The sequence below is a fragment of the Colletotrichum acutatum genome (assembly GCF_030867785.1).
Source record: "Colletotrichum acutatum strain CBS 112980 chromosome Unknown BDZ83scaffold_211, whole genome shotgun sequence".
NCBI classification, from domain to species: domain Eukaryota; kingdom Fungi; phylum Ascomycota; class Sordariomycetes; order Glomerellales; family Glomerellaceae; genus Colletotrichum; species Colletotrichum acutatum.
The window spans coordinates 20243-40691 of record NW_026849205.1 but is presented as its reverse complement, the minus strand read 5'-3'; the positions used below and the strand labels follow the sequence as shown (position 1 = coordinate 40691).

The window sequence follows — 20449 nt, the reverse complement described above, 5'->3', positions numbered from 1 at the left end:
TTAGCATGGGAGTAGCCATGACATTTTACTCACGAACGCCCGTATGTTGCAATTGTAGTATTGATGATAAAGTTTCCCGTTCCAGTAGAATGTATGTTCTTTCTATGATCGTCATCACATTACATGTACGGACGCAGTTGAAACTTCCCGTGACAATGTGAAGTTGAGCCTCGACACAGGCGAGCAATTGCCGTTTCGCGCTCACTAAGTGTATTCCGCGCTGAAGACACAGGACGACGGAAGCAAGTGTCGGGGGCATAGGAGATAGCTTAATAAACTCACCGTCTCGTAGCCTTGAAAATTGGCCGTACGCCATCCCGGTCAACAGCCTAATCAAATACCGCGATACTCCACCCCCGCCGCCTCTCCGCGGCCGGCCGCAAGCTGGCTGTTGCATCGCATTGCGGGGCGGACGTCGGTCTCGGACAGTTTTCATCCCCGAGTCCCGCCGCCTTAGTAGAAAACCCAAAACACACCGGCCAAGATCAACGATTCCACCGTCTGACACCGAGAATCTCCAAGTTCGTGAATGATAGCTTCCAGACGTTCGAGTTCAAGCGATCAATGAGACTCTTCATTCCACTTGTGGATTGTTGCGAATGAATCTTGCGCAGATAGCGCTGTCAATTGACTCAAGAGAAATCTTCCAGTATTAACATGAGATACCAGTCCGACTATCCATCATTGACGCTTCTATCCGCCCCGAGGTTGCATATCACATATGCCGATCCACTTGGGTGTCCATGCATAGCGGGCAAGGAGGATGTCTTACTATTTCGACCCATGCTATTCGACACTTGAACAAGGTTTCGGTCCCGACACTGTCTCCATAGCTAGCATTTTGAGATCGCCTATGACTCGTCTTAAGTCATGCACCAATGATAGTCGTAAGCCGTACGCCTTTACATCTACAACTTCAAGACGCTGCGGATTGATTGCGTACTTGTCTGACAATCCATGACGGAGTCGGTTCGTCTAAAATACGATGGGTAAATACGATGGATCTTCTGCTATAAAAGCCCTTCATTGTCGTGCTTCTGTTTTCGAGAAATGCTTGAGGCCAGTTCTCACACAAATTGTTCATTGTACCAATTAGTATTCAGCTTTTCATCTATTTATCTTTCTTAGAATTTATACGTGCGTCTTCGCGATGAATACCCAACTTTTATTGGCATTTGCAGGTTTTGCCCTCCTAGCACAGACACTTGTCTCCTTTGTTCAGTGGCTTCGCTCCCCCCTACGATCGGTACCCGGACCACTGCTAGCTCGCTACACAGACTTTTGGTATTTTCATCGGCTTAAACAGGGAAGGTTTGAGAAGGTCAACCAAGAACTACACAAACAATATGGTGAGAGCGTCAAGCAAGAGCTAGTAATAGATGTACTGACGTTTATTCGTTCTCGCCAGGGCCCATCGTCCGCTATGGCCCGAACCGATACAGCATCAATGACGCGGAAGCCCTCAAGACGGTCTATGGCCACGGCACACAATTCCAGAAGTCGGAGTGGTATATCCCATTCCAGCCGAACGAGGATCAATGGAACGTGTTTTCGGATCGTTCGATACAGCGTCATGCTCATAGCAGACGTTTCTACACCAACGCGTATTCAATGACGTCTCTCGTCAACTATGAGCCGTATGTGGACGAGTGTGGTGCTCTCTTTTCCCAACGTCTTTCAGAGTTTGCCAAGGCTGGTTCGACAGTGGACATTGGACATTGGTTCCAGTGCTTCGCCTTTGATGCGGTTGCAATGATGACCTACGGAAAGCGACTCGGCTTCCTGGACCGGGGCGAAGACATTGCCCAGGTCATTGACAACATCAACAAGAGCTTGGTATACTCAAGTTTGACTGGTATCTTTCCTTCCGTGCATATGTGCATTGCACCATTGGTTACCAGTATCACTAAGCGTCTTGGTATGGGAGCGAAGATGATGTACGTGATAGACTTCACGGCGCAAACCATTGCGGAGGAGCGAGCTTCTCCGAAGACGGTCATCGAGGTCAAGGGTGCCGAAGACGGCGCTGCTGTTGGGGAGACGTTCCTCACCAAATTCCTGGCCAAGCACTCCAGCGACCCCATTGAGTTCACCAACTGGCATCTTCTCATCGGCTGCGCCAGCAATATCTTTGCCGGATCGGATACGACTGGTATTAGCATTTCGGCCATTGTTTACAGCTTGCTCAAGAATCCTGATGCCTTGGCGAAGCTTCGCGAGGAGATTGAAGACTTCACCTGTCGGGGTGAGCTATCGCAGGCACCGACCTTCAAAGAAAGCCAGAAGATGCCCTACCTTCAAGCAGTGATCAAGGAGGCTTTGCGCGTCCATCCAGCTGTGGGCCTGCCGCTTGAGCGTATCGTCCCCGAGGGCGGCGCTACCATTGGCGAGCTTTTCTTCCCTGCAGGAGTAAGTCAATGTTTCCTATGTTCTCAGTACATAACTCGTGAGCACTAACCACTCAACCTTCCTTCGTAGTCCGTCGTTGGAATCAACAGCTGGGTCCACCACAGAAACACGGCCCTTTTTGGAGATGATGCCGAGAAATTCAATCCCGATCGTTGGCTGATTGAGGACGAAGAGAAGATCTCCGTGATGAACAGAAACTGGATGCCTGTAAGATGAACCCCCGTTTGCTAATGGTTACTCCACTTTCTTGGAGCACATAATGTCTAACAGTAACTGTCTTCCAGTTTGGGCTGGGATCACGCACATGCCTTGGCAAGAATGTGTCTATCCTGGAAATGTCAAAGCTCATTCCTAGACTTATCCGGGACTTTGACTTCAAGCTTGAAGGTGCGGCTGCTACACCAGGAGGTGCCTGGAAGACGCGCAACGCATGGTTCGTCAAGCCTCAGAACTTTCACGTCAAGGTGAAGTCGCGCACGACAGGCTACTAGAATCACCGCACATGGCGATGCAAGTATGGCAGAAGCATCTGTGCATCTAGTCCCGTACGCAAAGTCAGTGTAAGACCCGTGGGTATGAGTTACACAGTTTTCAAGCTATACTTCATAACTTAATAATTCAGTTGTCATCACACAATGAGCAAACGGGCGGTTGGAGATTTGCATATTCTAGTACGGTCTGTAAAGGTAGACGGATTCGAACGATTGCTCTCGTATGATGAATTTCGTTGAAATCTACAGAGACATGTTTGATAAAAGAGGCAAGACTGAATTATGAGCGCCAGAACCTGCCATCTCTCCAGCCATCTCGTGCGTACATGTAGCCTTATTCCAAATCCAGTCTGTCTCTTCTTTCGCTACCTAAGCAGCATGGCTGGTCTCGTCATTTGGTTGATTTGTTATCTCGCGGACACCCTTCACAGAGCGCCACAGTAGCCACAGCTACTGCAAGTGTCGACAACGTAGACGTGGTAGCTGTGACGACCAAGGATGTTGCCGGTCGTGTCGTGTCCGCCGGTGGGAACGTTGTTGCAGTACGTGATGCAGTTGGACCGAGCATCTCCGCTCTCTTGGTTGTGGCCAGACACTGTGCCGCCAATTGCCGTGCATTCGGCATCCATCACGGGATATTGTTCCAATGTGCATGGAACATAGCTTTGCACAGGTGATGTGACGACACCGCAGAATTGAGCAGCCGCGCCGCAGGCGAGAACAATGAGGGTGGCGATGGTGAACTGCATGATGATTGCTGGAGAGGGTGTCCAAAGTAGGATTGAGAGATTCAAGTTTGAATAATATTGGAAGTTCGGCGTCAAGCTCGTCTTTAGGAGAAGACGAATCGTGTATTTGAACGCAATTTAGGTGCGTCTAAGGATCATGTCCGTGAACTCTGTCATGTATTTATATTGATCACCTTTGGCCCCTCAAGAGTGATTGAACCTTTCGGAAACAGTTTGATTCCGCCTATTAATGGTCAGATATCCATTGTCAAGTTGAAATGCTCTCAATAGCTGATCAAATCGTTACAAAGCGCAACCAACAGTGGTCCAATACGTGGAGACAATTAGGCTGTTGACAGCTCATCACGGAAGGTTGCAAGCAGGTCCAGAAGCGATAGTGGTCCGAGTGAGGGGCGACTCTCAAGATCTCCGCACAGCTATTCAGCAAAGTTTTCTGCCTTGGTAGAGTATAGCTAGGATCTAGGCGGCGGCATCCGATGTCTTTCGATGCCATTGCAACGGTACCTGCACGCTCTCCACAGATCGGCTCTCTGCTAGGATGTTTCCCGCCTCGGAGCAACTGTAATGGCCCACATAAAGCGGAATTGACTTCTAAGGTTGGCAACTACTTATATTGCATCCCATGAAATACAGTACCCGCGCGGTAGTATGCGACTCTAACGCCGGTTGCTGACACCAGCCTTATTGGGCTTCTGATGGCACTTTGGCCTTTGTTTTGAGTTACCCTGTTCTCTAGAAAGGGTATATCATCGCGATTCGGACAGGAAAAGTTCTACTGCAGAAGCTGGTGTTTTCCTTGTGGTAGAGAAAACAAGCAAAAAGGTGATTTGCCGATTGCGTCAGCCACAAGCCGCACCGTACGGTCTCAATTCCAATGTGAGATAACCTTTGAAAAAGCTGAGGGCATGGTTGCATCAAAGAAGTTCACCAGAAAATTTCCAAGACGTTGAATTCAATCAAAGAAGCAAGGCTCGCGGAGTGTTTCTGACAAGACATTACCACTCTGGGAGACTCTAGTCGACGAGAGGGACACTTGAGGGATAAACATGTGACCGCTAACGGAGGCGCCTCCCGTCCCGCCCTAATGACACATTCCGGACGAGGTTCCACTTTCAGGGCTCATCCGATTGCGGGGACCCTCGGCACAACCTCATCGGGAGGCCTATGACTGGATCTACCCATGGATGTGTGCGACCATATGAGACTGTCGGGCACAAGTCGTGTCTGAGACGGTTAGGCCGAATCGTATCTCGGATGATCCGGTCAATGACCAAACTATGGCGGCATGTGTGGCCCATTCAACTTCATCCCACTAGTTGATATATGACATATGGGCTTGACTGGAATGCGTCCCTCAACGGCCAAGGATCCTAATGTCGACTTCATGGGTTCAAGACTTTATCTCCTACCAACCAGGGCGCCCCCATTTCGCGTCCCGGTCTATTGCCTTAAGCGCTAGGCTTTCTGTGGCTTTTTCTCACTTTCTTTTTATCCTCGATTCGGGAACAGGGGTCCGGTCCAAGTCGGGAACGAGGACTTTTTCTCCGCCTCATCGATGATGCCGATGATGATGACACTCAAAAGGGGGGTGTTACTGCATCCAGTGCCCCATTGTCGCGTGGCGAAGTGCGTTGATTCACTTTCCCAGCGTGCCAGACCACGAGGCAAGGTGTCACTAGCACGCCGTCCTCGTTTCTTCTTATGCCAGCCCCCCCCCCCTCTCGACATCCCCGACTAGTAACTGACGCCAGATCAAATCGATTTGTCTGGGACTGCGGTACGCGATTGGCCGCCGCAGCTTCGGAAAGTTGCTTGCCTTCCTATCCGCGTGGCTATCAGACTGAGACAACTCTTGCAACCCACAATCCAGACAGACCTGATGAATCAAAGACATTGTACTCGCTCCTGGGGGAGGAGAGACAACTCAGGGGAGGGGCCCCGTTCAAGGTTGTTAGATTCGTCGATCTGGTTGATTATGAACTTTCAGTCGAGCCAATAAGGAGTTAAAATTACAGCCTCCCTTTCTCTCCCTGCGTCCGCTCAACAAGTGTCAACATTTCTCGCTTCTCCCTCTTTTCTATAATTTCTTTTCCCCGCCAAAATTGGTGATACTCGAGTGCCGGTGAAGGCTTCTCTGCCAATGTACATAAGAATGGCTTCGTGCTCTGTGATTATAATGTATACCAATTTACCTTTGAGCAAGATCAAGCTTTTGCCCTCTCAGTTTCGGCATAAAGAGTCTCGATTGGCGAATAGATCTTACTTGCTCCTCGCACGATAACGCCCCAATACCGATTCGGTGGCTTTTCCCCCATCCTCGTTCCGCGCCGCCTGCATCATGTAGGTTTCCATTGTTCTCTCCCACACAATCGGAATATCTGAATCACAACGAATTGCTGATCAAGTCAGATGAGCCCAGGGCTTTTCGCTTCCCGGGACGACGCCCAGCGTATCAAACTGCAGAATCTGGACTTGTTTGCTTCTGCCGCCTGCGGTGCGCCCAGTGCCCGTGTAACCACCCGCACCTCTTCTCCTTCGCTTTGGCGCTCGACCGTCTGAGCCAGCTTGGGTTCCAGGCTTGCGTTCGTCGTTGTACAAGCCCCCCCTCCAGCACACGGATCTGGTTGTGTTCCGAAGATAATCTGTGAGCTCGGACGTCTCCCAGCTTTCCGTTTCCTCGCCCCGCCCTCGTCCGTCCCATTGCAGCACGCGTTGCAGAAGACTTCCCACCCGATCCTGCGGCGCGGACTGGAAGGTTATTTTGAGTGCCTGGGGTGATTCGATTTCCCTTCCTTCTCTCCATCCCGCTGCGATTTCCGTTTCAGGGAAAGGCCGTGATTGACGGACTATTGCCACCACTCTTTGGAGGGGAAAAGAAAAGAAAGAGGACTTGTATAACGCCCCGTGTCTCTCCCCTCTTCCACGCGCATCTAAGACATATTTCACCACCGACTTGCGTGCGACAACAAACGCCCCCCCGGTGGCAGATTTCTCCAAGAACTTATTAAAGAGCCAACAAGCCTCTTTCGTCTCACTCATTTCGAAACTCCTTAACGCCGAAAGCTTCCCATCGCCAAACATGGTTATCGTAAATGCTCAGGACCCCACGCCGCAGGCTGCGGCCGCGCAGAGAAATGTGTTGCCGGATTATGTCACCACACCCAACGCCGTCTTTAGCGATGAGGGTGTTCAATGGAGATACGGCAGGGCGCCAGATTACACGAGAACACGCAAAGTCTGGAGAGAAGGTGAGATTACATCACTCTCAATGTGTCATACGTGCACCTACCCAGTGTATTATGAGGGCCCAAGCTGACAACACTACTCTTCCAGGGAGGAAGATGAACCACAAGGCGGGCAGTCTCGAAGAGATTGTAGAGAACCTGGTGAAGAACTGGGAGGTCGAGGCCTCTTTCAAGACGAAGCTCGACGACTGGAGGACCGTCGACCACGCCAACTACACCTTCTCCGTCAACGGCGGCGCACCGCAGACGGGCGAGCACATGCTCAAGGTCGGCACCTATAACGCCGTCATCACGCCCAACGAGTACTACAGCCCAGACTACTCAGACTTTGCGTCCAGCCACAAGACGTTCAAGCGCATGATGCCCACTTTTGCCTGGGAGGTCATTGAGGTCTATAGTGGCCCGCCGTGCATCGCATTCAAGTGGCGTCACTGGGGGGTCATGAAGAATGACTACGTCGGCTTCAACGAGTGAGTGTGCTCCTTTGCCCCTCTGTTCGGCATGCCGCTGCTTTGCCACCCTCAGTTAGCAGACATCTGTCATTTTCTTCTTGTTCGGGTTGTGGCCGTGTAACTGCGACTGACAAAAGCGCACGTGTACAGCAAAGGAGACAAGGTCACCGCCAAGGCTCATGGTGGACAGATCGACATTGAAGGTGTGACGATCGCGCGTGTGGACGACCAGCTGCGTCTGCAGGGCGTAGACACATGGTTCGACTCGCTGCAGATGTTCCGGCAGATTGCCCCGGATGGCGTGGTGAAGAAGGAGGCCAAGACTGATAACCGCGGCCCGGAAGCGAGGTTCGACGAGGCGGTGGCACAGGATGTCCAGCTGTCGGCGGAGGATATAAGCAAATTGCACACTGATGTAGTTGAGGGCAAGAGGTCAGGAGGCTGTCCGGTGATGATGAATAGAGAGTAAGGTAAATGTAGTTAGTTGTGGTGTGTATAGAGATTAGAGTGGGCTGTGACGAGGTGATGGTAAACATGAATATCCAAGCAAAATACATGGTGTGGCTGAGAGGAAATTGAGGGAATGATGAGACTTTTTTCAATTAATGAAATACAAAGTATGTCTGCATTACGGATACCGTCATATTGGGCTTGTGTGTGTGTGTCGCTGCAGCGCGCGACTTGGCTGATAGGGTGACCGGCTCTACGGAGCATCGATGCAAAGGTCATAAAGTATTCAGATCCGCGGGCCTGACCCATGTCATTTGATGTACTGCCCATCTGCGACAGGCAAACGAAGCTCCGGTGCCGGCATAGTCCCCGGATTCCGCGGCGGGTCCAGCCGTTCTCGGTCTTTGACACCACTACTCAACTTTGCTTCAAGCTTCCCCAAATGTCAAGATAGAGGGGAAAGATTTCGATAATGAGGGTCTGGGATCACGAAGCCGCGATAACAAGGTCTAGATTTCACTTTTGATCCTTAAGATTTCAGCTCGCTATCTCCGAAAGCCTGCCTATCGCTCTGGACATGGATCATTGATAGCCCCCGATAAATGTGCTGAAGAAAAATGTTCCTGAGTGCCAAGATCCCAAGGGCAGGGGGTCCTGGAGATCTACAGCATCAAATCACTCATGATGCATTCATTGTTCAATCGACTACCTGGTCGTTGAGAAGTTATGAAGGGCTTTGACCAATGGAAACCGCAACTTCACTTTCCCTGAAATGTTTCCAGCCCTCATGAGAGGTAGCACAATGGAAGCCGACTCAAAGACTACGAACAATTTCTGTCTTTGCAAGTCTCGTCATTTAGACAGCTCTTGCGCGATCAGTTTCTGGCGGGGATTTTGACCTTGGTTGTGGGACTTACAAGGATGTCAACGACAAGAGGGGTGAAACCACCGGCATGTAATCGGCTCTATCTCTCTATGTAACCTCATATAAATGGTGGAAGAGGGGGTCTTGGAAATGGTTTTTCAACTCTTAGAGTTATCCCAACTCACCGTCTTTCAACCGTGTTTCCGTCTGTGTTCGTCGCCATGTTCGCGTCGCATACTGAAGGCGGTTCCCGGCTCAGGGCTGGAGCCATTGGCGCCTTGCTCTTTGTTGCTGCATCAGGAAGTCCAGTCGTCGGCAACAGCTCTCGGGTTGTTCATGTTCCATCGTACGGATCATATGTCGGAAAGACTCTGTTCAACACCACGTCCGGTTACCCGCTCGCAAGTCCGGTGGACGCATGGTATGGCATCGACTACGCAGAACAACCCATCGGCGACCTTCGTTTTGCCCCGGTCGGTTGGCCATCTTCTTCGAATGGGACAAAGAACGCCACTTCGTATGGCAAAGTCTGTATTCAAGAGCCAGGAAACTCAAACCTGATCACTTACATTACGACCGGACTAAAATACGGCGAGGACTGCCTTAATCTCAATGTTTACAAGCCGACGGGTGTAGGCGCTGATGAGAAGCTACCCGTTTTGGTTTGGATTCACGGCGTGAGTTTCTTTCCAACCTCTTGGATGACTGAGTTCAATTAGCAGCCGACTGATCAAGCTTATAGGGTCTTTTCCGCAACGGCGCTGGTATCACCTTTGATGGAGCTTCACTAGTTGCCTCCTCTCCAGAACCACTAATTGTCGTGACATTCAACTACAGAGTATGTCCATTCTCAATCTGCTGGAATTGAGGGTTTCCACTGATCTGAATTTCTCAGCTGGCCGCCTTAGGTTTTCTAGCAAACCCCGTCCTCTCAGACCTCGGCAACGTCAACCTCGGTCTCCAGGACCAACACCAGCTTCTCCGCTTCGTCCACCGGTACATCTCCGCATTTGGAGGTGACCCCAAACGCGTCACTCTGGGCGGCAAGTCAGCAGGCGCTCACTCTGTAGGCTTCCACTACCAGAATACCTTCACTCCTGGCGAAGAACTATTCCAGCAGGCAATCTTCCAGTCTGGCGGCCCGACGGGGCGGTCGTTTCCCAGCGCTTCGGACCCGTTGACGGTCAGGCAGTTTGAGCAATATGTGAGCGGAGTTGGCTGTCAGAGCAATGAAACCGCCGAGATTTTGCTTTCGTGCTTGAGAGATGTGGATGTTGAAGTACTTGAGGAGACGGCGACTGCTTTGTTAGCGGCGTATCGATACAACGGCACCCACCCTTTCCAGCCTGTGTCCGGTGAGTATACCTCCTTCTTCTCAAGGATGTCGCCACACATCGCAGGATGATGATTGCAAATCTCGTGAGACTAACTCGCTCCTCAGACGCTATCATCATTCCGCGTCTCCCGTCCGAAACCTGGGACTCTGACACATGGAACCACCTGCCGGCGTTGACATCTTTTATCGTTGACGAGGGCAGTCTGTACGCTCCCACCAACCTGACCACGGACGATGAAGCATGGAGCTGGCTCTCCAATCTCTACCCCGGCCTCAACGAAAGTGATAGAGAGGGCTTCTCTCGCCTCTACCCGGATCCCGAGACCGACCCTGCAAGCCCTTTTGCAGACTCTCAGGGCCAATCTGCCCAGTTCACTCGACTTACTGCGGTTTACGGCGACACATCCTATATCAGCGCCTCCCAGGAGATTGCGACGCGCCTGTCTGCCGCAGATGTTCCTGTATGGAAGCTGCACTGGAACACCAATAACAGCGTGGCTTCGTACCTCGGAATCTCGCATGGCTCTGACGTTCCATATGCCTGGGCCGAGCCGGATACGCAATACCCGCAAGCTGGGACCACTCTATCTAGGTTCTACGCCAGCTTTGTTGTTAGTGGTGACCCGAATGAGTTCAAAGCTGCAGGCGCCGCTGAATGGAAGAAGTACAATGACCCAGGCTCAGACGGTCTAGGGTGGCAAGTTAACGTTAGTAAGAATGAGACATGGCTCGAGAAGGATGATATTCGAAGGGAGGCCATCGAGTACTGGAGATCCATCCCGGAGAAGTTGGACCATTAGCCTAACTAACAAGCTATTTAAATGACATCGTTTGAGCCACAAAGGCCCATTTAATTGTGAACGGAGCTTCTTCTTTTTTTTTGCCAAAAGACAGCAGTCAACTCCATCTTCCCTTGATACTCAATGCACTTCCTTTCGTATTTTCCGGGCGGACGTGTCTGCACTTTCAAAATCTTTGCCGTCAGCTTGCCGAGTTCGAGACACATTTATGTAGGAAGGTACTCTTTAAGATGCTTCCTTCCTTCCCTTTGGCAGGTCTCTAGAATCAGGCAAGAGCAACCAACAACTTCCATTCCCACCTTCCACCCCTTCCTCACGCCTTCTCAGCCTCGACTCGTTTCGATTGATCGCTCTTTCCCATCATCATCCTCGCTCATCTCTCACTGAGATCTCACCGATCAAGTTCATTTCTCAATCATATTCTTCACCCTTACAACTGTCAACCACTCTCTGCTCTGCCTCACCTCAACCATAATCAAGCCACTGATTTACCCGAAGTAGGGAGCCGGCATTTTTCCAATACAGATACCGATAATCCACCTCTTGAGGACTCGAGGATCGTTCCTCACGATGTCTTCAACTCCCTTGATCATGATGGTCTTCGTAGACCGCCGTCGTCTCACCGCCCGTCCAGATACTTACCGTCAACTCATGGATGACGCTCGGGATGTGTTTGGCAGCAAAGCGTCAACCTGACTGTTCATTGCACTCTGAAGTCTAGAGAACCGGATTTTGAACTTGATCAGTCAGCATGCAGAGTGGTCGAGGACGGTTGGGTCCTTCGCTTGGAGCCAAAGGCTGCGCCGATCATCAAGCTCGAGGATGAACCTCAGGAGGTGCCTAAGCGGGAACGAGTGTGTTCCGGTGACATCGCCGGGCCATCCCCGGTATTCGTTAATTTCAAAGTCAAGACTGTTAAGGTTTCGAGTCCGAGGATGAAAACCTTTCGGATGGCGAGCTGACACATGACACATTACTACAGTGACTGGTAAAATCTTTTCGTTTAGGATGTCAACGGCCAACACCATCATGAGCATCAAACTCGCCATACAGGCCGAATCGAGCTTCTATCCCGATCAACAAATGATCATTTATACGGGTCGAATACGCGCAGATGAAGAAACATTGAGGGAATGTTCAGTCATTGAGAACGCCACCTTCCATTGGAGGACCAATATGCATGGTGCAAAACCGGCAATCTACCTCTTCTCACCAATCCAACTCAATAATGTCGATGTGAAGGTCGAGCTATCTCTTCATTGGAGCTTCTCTACCATCTATCCACTCGTAGAAGGCGCTGCTGGGCAAAACGATGTCTCCTGGTAGGTTTCTGCCGAGCCGGATGGCACTCTGGAGGACACCGCCACAGGCGTCAAGTGCAGCTACCTGTTCTGGGAAGCTGATACCTTTGCCGACCCATTATCCGACGTCACGAAGACTCATGGCTTCAACCCCCAAAATCCTCTAGCGTACTTTGCCGACACCTACGTCCTCTCCTTCGACGACTTCGTACCCTACCTCGACCGGACCCTCACCAGCCTCGCCCTCACCCCGGCAATGCGGACCGAGATGATTGTATACTGGCTCCCCAAGTTCCGGTCAATACGCGACAGGGGCCTTCAGATCGCATTCAACTTTATCCCGCAAACCGATTTTGAGAGAGCGGCCAAGTTAACCGTCACTCCGAGTTTAGCACAGTCGCCAGAGTCTTTCTCGTTTTTAGAGGCGTAGTCGGTGGTAAGGACGAAGATAATCGTGCGAAACTGGAGAGTTTGGATTGGCCCAGTATGGTCGGCATCGACGTGGACGTGATGGAGGACCAGGGCAAGTTCTGCGTCATGGAGTGGGGAGGTATGGAGGTGAACATGGAGCTAGCATGATTAAGAATCCCTGCTACGTTGAAGAACGGCATACCTGATGTCTCAGGGCAGGTTAGACGTCAAGCGATTGCGGGCTACAGTAGGTCACGGTCGACATGTGGACTCAGGATGGGGAGGTCTTATCATTTCGAGGTCTAGAGAGGGAATGAGTCCATAGGATTACCCCAAAGATCACAACGCCTTCTGCATAACATGAACCAAGAAGTATGTGAAAGTGAGCGTCTCATCTCGCAAAGTCTCCCCCTCTGTGTGATATCCTCAATTAGCAATAATCCTACTCCACTAGCACAAAGGGTAATAACGTTGCAGCACTTCAAATTTTATCCGGCGACATGCGTGTACGTCAAAGACCGTCTCCTGCCGGGGCATTTCAAACAAACAACAACAAGCCCAAGAGACCGAAAAAGCTTGACGCCAACCGGGGAGCTCCACTAGTTGGAGACGCGCTCGGCGTAGTAGTAGTCGTGGTCGTCGGTGCCGATGGATCAGTAATAGGCGAAGAATTCGTCTCGAGCGTCGCCGCTTCAACCTTGAGATTCGTTGAGTTGAAGCAGTTATCCGCTGTCACCTCGTTGACCTTTGACGCGTCTTCCGTAAAGATGATATCAACACACTATCACCGTCAGCCACACGATCTCATCCCGCACTTTCCCCTCCTAGTAGCGTTGCACACTTCCACGAAACATGCAATATTTGGAAAAGTGGTAACGCTTGGTAAGACAACGTACGCTGAACAACGCCGCACCATGCTGTGCGGCCTCCACGACCTGTATCGACGCCAAATCACCCTCCTTGGGCGTCACACCGGCGGGCAGCGGCACCTTTGGCAGGCAGAACGTCCCCTCGTACTCCTGGTTCGAGGGCCCCGTCAGCTGGAACCGGGGCACCATGACCATGGAGTAGTTCTTCGGCGACTCGCCGAGGCCGAGGTTGATGTACATGAGCGCCATCTTGTGTCCCGAGTTCCAGCCCGGCTGGACGGCAAGGGCGCCGCTGCTGATGGGCCAGTAGGTTCTGTTTTGCGTCACGCCGAGGCCGCCACCTGCGGGGAGGGGGGTTCATGTCAGCCCTTGGATAGCGAAATATGTGTAATTTGGTTTCTGGTGTGCGTTGCAAGATATGAGCGTTTTGGTGACGTACATGGGTAGGTCCATTTCATCCCAAAGGGGTATGTCTCATTTGTGATGAAAGTGTTGCCTCTCCAACCCGGGTAGGAGAGGACTGTGTGGCCGTGGGCTAAAGCCACGAACAGCCAGCATGTGGCAACTACGAGGGTGGAAAAGGTCTTCATGACGGACCGTGGATTAACAAGTTGGAGGCTCAAGTCTCCGTCAAGCTCTGCCCCCTCAACTGGGCATCCACTTCTTCTTAAGCAACGTATCAAAGCTAGAATTAGACACCGCGCAGGTGCGCTGACGTGCCGTTTGCATATGCCAATGTCAGCAACATGAGTGCTGAGTTGCTGTGTCGCTAAATGACGGTGGTCGGTGGTCCGGTCGAATAGAGCCTTGTCGTCGTGATGCATGTCAGCCCTACCGAGGGACGGACGTCGAATGGCTGAAGGGCCGATGGAGGTGGCTTGCGCCAGCGTCAGCACCGGCTGACGGCCTTGGTCTTTGAGCACAACTTTAAACTACGCGGCCCGCAATGACAACGGCTGGGACTTGCTGACGACAAAATGTGTATATTTGGCAGCAGAAGCAAGCAGTCACTTGTTCGTCAATTCCCCTCGGTGGCCAGTGACATATGATGATGAACGCCTGTGTAGCTCTCGCATGTTTTGGTCTGAGCCATTGTCTTCTCTTTCGCATGAAACCCAGTTCCCTTCAGTGGCCAGATAACTCCGATCGTATCTACACTAACTCAAGCATGCTGTTCAAGGCAGAAGGAAGTAGACCAAAGATCAGCGATAGTCGTTGACTTGGGCACTGGAAATGTGGGAGCCGGGCGACTTTCGACTCCTTTTCAGGTTCTATTGTGTATGCTACTCGTCAACCTGCCTACAAAGACGGTCCCAAAGACAAGGAGCAGGGTAGCCTTCGAAGCTGTGATCAGAAATACCGATCACCGTGTGAGACATTATTTGTTGTGCTTTCTGCCCGCCTGAACACCTCCAGTCTTTGCCTATATGGTCCGGCGTGTTCGGCAAAAGTCCGTCAATGTCGGAGACCGCCTTAGGGGTTTGCAGCATAAAATCTCGAGATCCCAGTATGTCATGCCTCTCCGACGTTGAAGAAAACTTTGACAAGGCTTTAGGGCTGCACTATTGGAAGGTCTATTCCAAACAAAGTAGCGATACCGAAGTCTTCTCACCCAATTCTGCCGCTCGCGAGTGGCGAGTCCCTAGTAGGTGGTTCTCCGCGATCGAGCCTCATTGCCAAGACCGACGATTTCTTCTGTTGGTTCAACTGTCACCACTGTTTTGACTCGAACGTCAAAGGGATCGACGTCAACAGGCGCGCCCTGTCGGGCGTATCGGGAAAATATTCGCGCGCAGCCCCCAACCCGTCGTGACTTACCAGCGATCGACTAGCAACGTCAAACAAGAAAAAGGAGTAGACGATTAAAACCTTCTGAACGTGGTGACATGTCAAGAGGGGTGGAGGGACAGCCGTGGTTGGCCGACAAGAGGGCGCCCGAGATGCCGCCGTCAGCACTAGCGACCGCATGAATGCAACGTAGCGAGGCGGTGCCGGATCCAGGCCCGAACAGGGCTAGAAGAGGCTAGAGAGGAACAGAGAAGAACTACTGCAAGTAGCTAGCTGTATGGTAATTAGGTGGCCAAGCACTCAATGCAGTGCAGTTATTGCAGACGGTAGCTGTGAGTGTCCCTTGCAAGAAGTGAAATTGAACAGCGGCACAGCGGCAACGGTTACCGGTTTATCGGCTTTCGTTGACTCTGATGGTACAAAGGAGCTGAAGGGAATTCAAAACTGGATTGCGGTACATTTACCAACTCTGGGGGTTGACGGATGCTGACTATTACATGATAATAGAAGGAGAAAGGAGGGGCTACATCTCGCCGTGACCTCAGCCCAGACTCTCTCTAAGCACAGCTTTGTGTTTCTATGCGGGGAACCAACATCCTTCTGTGGACTTGTGGTTCTGAACTGTCATAGGTACTGGGCTCGCCAAAATATCCAACTTGTCATGGCGAGAAGGGATCGACAGAACCGTCAAAGTTGCACGCCCGACTTCATGACTGCTAAGAACTGTCAAAAACCGTCTCTGTCGGCGGTACTTTGCAAGAGCACCAGCACATTAAACGGTGCATGGATGGCAAAGACCCGAGCCAAATCCTCTGAAAGTTTGAAACCTCCCCGTTGTTGTTTACCTCACGCAACGAATCACATTCCATCAAGTCATCTCGAAGTCTCCATCGCTGGGCCCACGCAATCTTAATAGCTTCGGAGTGTTCCTAGAAGCTTCATTGGTCATGAACGATCAGGCGAGCCCAGGGGCCACTCAACATGGAACCTCCATCATCCATGAGAAGAAGCCTAGCACCCATGATCCATCAAATGGTCCCATGCGTTCCATGCTCATCCATGTTTAAGCGAGTAAATAAGGCAGTGAAAGGGACTTTTTGACCCTAAACCATAGAAAAACGCAAAAAGATATCGGATCGCCATTTCTGATTTCCTATCCAAGCATGTTCAGTTCAGACCAGCAACAGAAGCCTTGAACGAACCCCTGACATATTGCAAAAGGTAATCTGCTAGGAACTCCCACCTTCGGGTGCGGACAGGGAATGCCCTGCCGCGAAAACTATCACCCCATGTGACCGTGCGTGCCGCCGTGCAGAGCACGAGTTCAGGTACGGATGGATATCTGCAGGTTGCCGTCCATTTCGAGAGTCTCGAAGCTTGCTTCATCGAGAGCTATGAGCTGTGTTGAACCGCGTCCCAGCGAGCCAGCATTTTTCCTTCTTGGCTGCGAATGATCGATACATTGAATCTAATGTGACGAAATGGAACGCGACGCTGCTACCTTTCGGCGTGCCGCATTGCCGTTGGACTAAATCTTTCCTCCCTAGCTTCGCGGCTTCGCCTCGATAGGACGCTACGCGCCGTGCGTGTGGCCAGCCGATTCGAGAATTCTCGCCCCCGGCATCATATTCCGACGAAGGAATTGCCTTCGGCAGGCAATGGCTGATCATTGCATCACAAATGTCTGCCGCCAATATCCCGTTCCCTCCCCCCTTTCGGGCTTCTGCAGGCAGCAACCGCTGATAGGTACCAATACCAAGGTCCACCGCTCCATTCACGACTCACGACTCTCAGCTTCTGCCCATATCAGGGGGGCACTGGGGACCTTGTAGCCACTCGAGCCACCATCTTGTCTCGGCGGCTCGGCTGAAGGCTACTGACGGGTAGGTACCTTGCGCTAGAGGCCTTGTCGTGGCACACCTGGATAGACTGGAGGCATCGTTCTGTGGTTCCCAACATCATCCACAGCTCTCTGGGGCGAATGTGGGTGGATGGGAAGCCGCTGGGCATGCTGGGCGACGTGAATGGAGCAGGGATGTTCAAGTACCTGACAAGGGTACAGAGGAAGGATGCAAGAGACGGCTGACTTCCTCGTCAATCTTTGATAAAAGGCATGCGCTCCTCTCCTCCACGACAACACACGGCTCCAACTGCAAGTGTATCCTGTCTCTCCAACTTTCCAAGCAGCCAATCCTTAAGACAACATCACGGCAACCTACAGTCCTTACGACCCTAGACTCTCGCTTCCCTCGCAAGGCATAAACACTTCAATCACCTCCCAAAATGCAGTCCAAGCTCCTCCTCGCCGCCGCCGCCGCCAGCAGCGCAATGGCATTCGAGATGTCCGGCACCCTCCCCCGTGTCCTCCGCCGCGCCGGCAACGATGCCCTCGAAGCTCGCGACGAGACCGCATGCGCCTCCGTCTGGATGGCTCACTCCACCATTGTCGACGATTTCCCCACGGAGCCCACCGCCCTCGCCACGGAGACCAACCTCGACATCCCCCAAATTACTGACCCCTGCGTCTTCCCCTCCATCACGGGCCAGGCCGGCCAGATCATCACCTCCTACTCCTCCGCCCTCCAGTCCTGGCAGGACGCCCACATCACCGAGATCCGTGACATCTACTCCGCCTGCAGCGACGTCCCGGAGGTCGCGTCCGCCCTGGACGCCTACGGCAGCGCAATCTGCTCTACCGCCCTCGCCGTCCTCACCAGCGGCGATGCTACTGCCACTGCCACTGCCACCGGCTCCGGCTCCGCTGCCACCGCCACCGGCACGGCTTCTGGCTCAGCTTCCGCCTCTGCTACCGCCTCTCGCTCCGGCTCTTCTGCCTCAGCTTCTGGTGCTTCTGCTTCCGGTAGCGCTGCTTCTACCACTGCCGCCGCCGCCGCTGCTGCTCCCCGCGAGACTGGACTCTTTGTCGCTGCTGCCGCTGCCGCTGCCGGCATCGTCGGTGCCATTGTCCTGTAGATGGGTTCTTGACTCATCCATTGCCGGAAAAAAAGTCTCATTGAGGCCCGCTCGAGATTAGGGAGATGGTTTGGCGGGGAGAAACCAAGTGTTGGAAAAGCCCCAGGGAAATAATTGCCCATGCGGCGGCCTCCTGAATCACCCACCAAGCTCGGGTTCATCTGTATAATTAATCATCGGGAGTACCTATACCCAATTAGTCAATTCCACAAAAGTTCTTTCACATGCTTTTGCTCATCCGTGATATCTGCTACATGCTGAGCGCGGGCAAAGTGTAGCGGCTGGGCCGCAGTTGACAAACAAGATTACATTCGGCCGTGTGGAAATCCAACATGAGGAACATGCACAGGGACTAGGGTGCCGAGGGCGTCGACACAGAGTTCAATCAAAACTATGCATAATGGAATGAGCCGATGAACAGACCCAACACGACCCGCAAAGCATGAGGGTTCCCTGCTCTTGACACAACGCCAACCAGAGAAAGACGGAGCACGGTCTCCTAGCTTAGAATTCTCCAAGGGGGGTTCTTTTTTAACCTATTGCATGATACTAGATCTGAGGATCTTTCTGGCCTAGGGACGTCTCTAGACCCTTTCAGAATTTGACATGTAGCAGCCATGTGCTCTGGTCCACCCGTTCTCTTGGTCATGGCGAACAAACTGAAATCTCTAAGCGATCGTGGCATCAAACTTCGTCATACCGAAGACCCATGCTTCAATGTCAACCACACAGTACTCGCTAGCAAGATACCCCTACTATTGTGATTTGATGCTTGACCTGCCAATGTGATTTGCCGAATGACTGACTTGACGCTATTCGACACGCCACAAGTGTGCCCGCTGGTGCGTCCCATCTTGTCAACTATCAATGGTGAGTCTCCCTTTTGGAAGAGGTCTGACAAAGGCACTACGCAATCCAAAGCGAGGGTACCATCATGAACATTTGGATGCACGACGCCTCCCGGGCGTTTTGCCCAGCACGTCAATCATCTCAGCGTTATCATCCAGATACTCTTGGTTTTCCACTTGACGCGGCGGGTTCCCATGTTTGGTCTCATCAAGGGCGATGAGAGCCCAGTCTGCAATGTATGCGAAATCTTGGTGTCTTTGGGCCGTAAGTGCTCAGGAGTGAAATACCCAAACAATCCGTCGTAATTCCATTGATCATTGTTGCACATATTGATTCAGCATGCTTCTGGCGAAGAGCGCGCTCGCTTGTAGGACAATTAGACGTTGCTGCTGAACCTCAGGACCCATGTTGTCCTTCAGCTTCCATTCGCTGCCCATATCCTCCAAGAATCTCGGATCATGTCTCAGAGTATGCATACTCGTCTCGAGAGTCTCGTTCCATGGCTGTAGAATTGGGTGCGCTGACACGGGGGCTTTTTGTAGTCCATGGCGTTAGACTCATCTAGGTAGACATGTCGCCATGTCATCAGATGCATGGATGGCTTCGAATTCTGAGTAGTGGCCATGACATACAGTTCCTTGGTTCCCTCCTTGTCCGGCGACTTCTCCGATGCGATACATGCGCCAAACTGATCCGAAATAGTGCGAATTTTCTCATTATCGCAGTCTGAATGTGGAATGGGCGCTGGGATAAGTTGTGGGAATTCCGGTGTGTCTGCAAGGCGGACCAGGCGAGCTTCTTTTGGCTGTCAACATGGACGTCATTGATGCCATACCCTGACGGCAGCCATGACCTATAGCCCCTTGCTTTCGCGTTTTCCTTGCCATTCGGTGAGAATCCGCCGATGAAACTGCGCTCTATGAAGCCTTGACATCATGTCATATGTAAGGAAGACTTCGAGACCGCTGACGGTCATGAATTACCTTGCGTTACCTACGGTAAGCACGTAAGAAACGCGCCGAAACTCACGTTATTGTATTTGCAGGACATTTCCATAAAGTCCAAGATATCTCCTGGATTCCAACCTTCATCGCCCACCTTCTTCACATCACACTCCTCTCCAGTTAAGCTTCCCCCCGTCCTTCAAGGCTCCCGTTTTCTTGTAGGTTACTTACTCAGAAGCCCGCCGCCCGAGAAATCACAAACGAGAAGTCAAGCGGAGATAATGAACCACACTTCAGCTTGAGCGTCCAAAAAGCCGCCGAGAACCTTGGAAAACCGCACTTTACTTCATTTCCTCTGCCGGACATTTCTAGAAAAGCAACTTCCCTGAGCCCAACCAACGAATGACTTTGGCATCCGGCTCATCAAACTTCCGGCAAATAAGGCGACTCCGCTCGCCCGTCGACCTCGTTCAATAAGACAGCGACGACGGGGAGGCCTTCGATGAAGAGACCAGCT

The 20449-nt window shown here is 51.9% G+C and overlaps 7 protein-coding genes across 7 annotated transcripts; 5 read left to right on the top strand and 2 right to left on the bottom strand.

Annotated features, from left to right (window-relative positions):
- Positions 1 to 1063: 1063 nt before the first annotated feature.
- On the top strand, positions 1064 to 3115 carry BDZ83DRAFT_642935 (cytochrome P450). The gene is made up of 4 exons (XM_060509648.1): positions 1064 to 1349; positions 1409 to 2409; positions 2479 to 2616; positions 2694 to 3115. The coding sequence occupies exons 1-4, from the start codon at positions 1151 to 1153 to the stop codon at positions 2898 to 2900; spliced, it is 1545 nt and encodes a 514-aa protein (XP_060358040.1). The 5' UTR covers positions 1064 to 1150; the 3' UTR covers positions 2901 to 3115.
- Positions 3116 to 3325: 210 nt separating this feature from the next.
- On the bottom strand, positions 3326 to 3649 carry BDZ83DRAFT_724591 (uncharacterized protein; the record flags this gene model as incomplete). The annotated part of the gene is made up of 1 exon (XM_060512677.1): positions 3326 to 3649. One exon carries the CDS (start codon positions 3647 to 3649, stop codon positions 3326 to 3328), a length of 324 nt encoding a protein of 107 aa, XP_060358039.1.
- A 2941-nt stretch (positions 3650 to 6590) lies between these two features.
- Positions 6591 to 7821, top strand: BDZ83DRAFT_181689 (uncharacterized protein). The gene is made up of 3 exons (XM_060501528.1): positions 6591 to 6897; positions 6983 to 7364; positions 7497 to 7821. The coding sequence occupies exons 1-3, from the start codon at positions 6729 to 6731 to the stop codon at positions 7813 to 7815; spliced, it is 870 nt and encodes a 289-aa protein (XP_060358038.1). The 5' UTR covers positions 6591 to 6728; the 3' UTR covers positions 7816 to 7821.
- Positions 7822 to 8882: 1061 nt separating this feature from the next.
- Positions 8883 to 10797, top strand: BDZ83DRAFT_769510 (acetylcholinesterase; the record flags this gene model as incomplete). The annotated part of the gene is made up of 4 exons (XM_060515326.1): positions 8883 to 9338; positions 9404 to 9499; positions 9557 to 10016; positions 10103 to 10797. 4 exons carry the CDS (start codon positions 8883 to 8885, stop codon positions 10795 to 10797), a joined length of 1707 nt encoding a protein of 568 aa, XP_060358037.1.
- A 1023-nt stretch (positions 10798 to 11820) lies between these two features.
- BDZ83DRAFT_797670 (uncharacterized protein) lies at positions 11821 to 12677 on the top strand (the record flags this gene model as incomplete). The annotated part of the gene is made up of 3 exons (XM_060515903.1): positions 11821 to 12039; positions 12124 to 12467; positions 12521 to 12677. Exons 1-3 carry the CDS (start codon positions 11827 to 11829, stop codon positions 12675 to 12677), a joined length of 714 nt encoding a protein of 237 aa, XP_060358036.1. The 5' UTR covers positions 11821 to 11826.
- Positions 12678 to 12779: 102 nt separating this feature from the next.
- BDZ83DRAFT_642927 (uncharacterized protein) lies at positions 12780 to 14334 on the bottom strand. Its single transcript, XM_060509647.1, has 3 exons — positions 13818 to 14334; positions 13406 to 13719; positions 12780 to 13290 (listed from the first exon to the last, which is right to left on the bottom strand). Exons 1-3 carry the CDS (start codon positions 14200 to 14202, stop codon positions 13048 to 13050), a joined length of 942 nt encoding a protein of 313 aa, XP_060358035.1. The 5' UTR covers positions 14203 to 14334; the 3' UTR covers positions 12780 to 13047.
- A 3220-nt stretch (positions 14335 to 17554) lies between these two features.
- BDZ83DRAFT_547418 (uncharacterized protein) lies at positions 17555 to 17836 on the top strand (the record flags this gene model as incomplete). Its single annotated transcript, XM_060503459.1, has 1 exon — positions 17555 to 17836. A coding segment is annotated over one exon (282 nt), but the record flags the coding sequence as incomplete, so codon positions are not given.
- Between the last annotated feature and the right edge of the window lie 2613 nt (positions 17837 to 20449).